General features: G+C 35.7%; 1 protein-coding gene across 1 annotated transcript; it reads right to left on the bottom strand.

Annotated features, from left to right (window-relative positions):
- Positions 1 to 212: 212 nt before the first annotated feature.
- Positions 213 to 566, bottom strand: LOC149683415 (uncharacterized). Its single transcript, XM_089871189.1, has one exon. It carries the CDS (start codon positions 564 to 566, stop codon positions 213 to 215), a length of 354 nt encoding a protein of 117 aa, XP_089727315.1.
- Positions 567 to 1,069: the final 503 nt, after the last annotated feature.

The following is a 1,069-nucleotide window of genomic DNA, read 5'->3' as shown; positions in this document are numbered from 1 at the left end:
TATAAATATTTGAAAACTCAAGTCCACTGATAATTATATTAATAGACTATGTTGATCTTATTCTGTCATTCATCTCATTGCTTCCTCTCAATAAATGAAATTACCTGCCCATTATGTCCGACGACGAAACTTTTCTCGTCCGTGAAAACTACTCTTTCCCACTGCTCTAGTGTCCAATTTAAATGTAAACGAGAAAATTCCAGCCTCCCTCGTCAGTTCATGGCGCTCAACTTTTCTTTAGGACACGCGATCCTTCCATGAAGGCCTTGATTTGCCAAGGCTTTTCGTACGGTCCTCACACTTGTCTGCAGCTCAAGTTCCGTTCTAACAAGCCGCGATGTTAGAAATGGCTGTGCCCTACTTGTCCTACCAATTAGTCGAACTTCTCTATATGTTAAATCCCTTGGTCGTCTTCCTGTTTGCCTATCAGCTCCACCGTTAAACTCGTTATTTCTTACACGGTCAATCCAAGTAGCCACTGTCGTAGGTGAAACATTTAACTGCCGAGCGATTTCGCGATTACAAAAACCTTGCTCATGAAGACGAATTAATACTCTATCAGCCATTTTACTTGTTCGGAGAATATGAAAATTAAGTGATAAAAAAAATGGTTTGCGGTCTCTTTTATATAGAAAACTTGGAATAGGTGAAAATATTTTTTTGTCGATTGGAAGGTGAAAATTTGTTTTTGGATGAAAATAGACATTCTTAAAAACTTAATTTAACGATGGAGGTGATAGGCAAAGAATTGGACGACCAAAGATTTGACGTCCGAGAAGTTTTTTAAGCGTGATACTTGTGAGCAACTTCAAATAAGTTTAAAACCGTAATATGAACTTTAGTGAGACAGGGTCTTTTTGAACGCTTCGCGTGGCATTTAAGAAACGTGAAGTTTCTTTTCTCTAAAAGTCTAAAGAGGCTTCAATTTGGAATAGAGCAGGGTTGTTGATTTTTTTGATTTTTCAAATAAAACCAAAAAAATTGATTTTTCTATTTAAATCGGATTTTTTTATTTTAATTGATTTATTTGATTTTTATTGAACTACTAGATAGTAAATTACCAACATGA

Source organism: Phalangium opilio, unplaced genomic scaffold, assembly GCF_054372755.1.
Source record: "Phalangium opilio isolate 3A_F unplaced genomic scaffold, DU_Popi_V2 ptg000037l_1, whole genome shotgun sequence".
Lineage (NCBI taxonomy): Eukaryota > Metazoa > Arthropoda > Arachnida > Opiliones > Phalangiidae > Phalangium > Phalangium opilio.
Note: the sequence above shows the minus strand (reverse complement) of the source record. Positions and strands in the feature narration are given on the sequence as shown.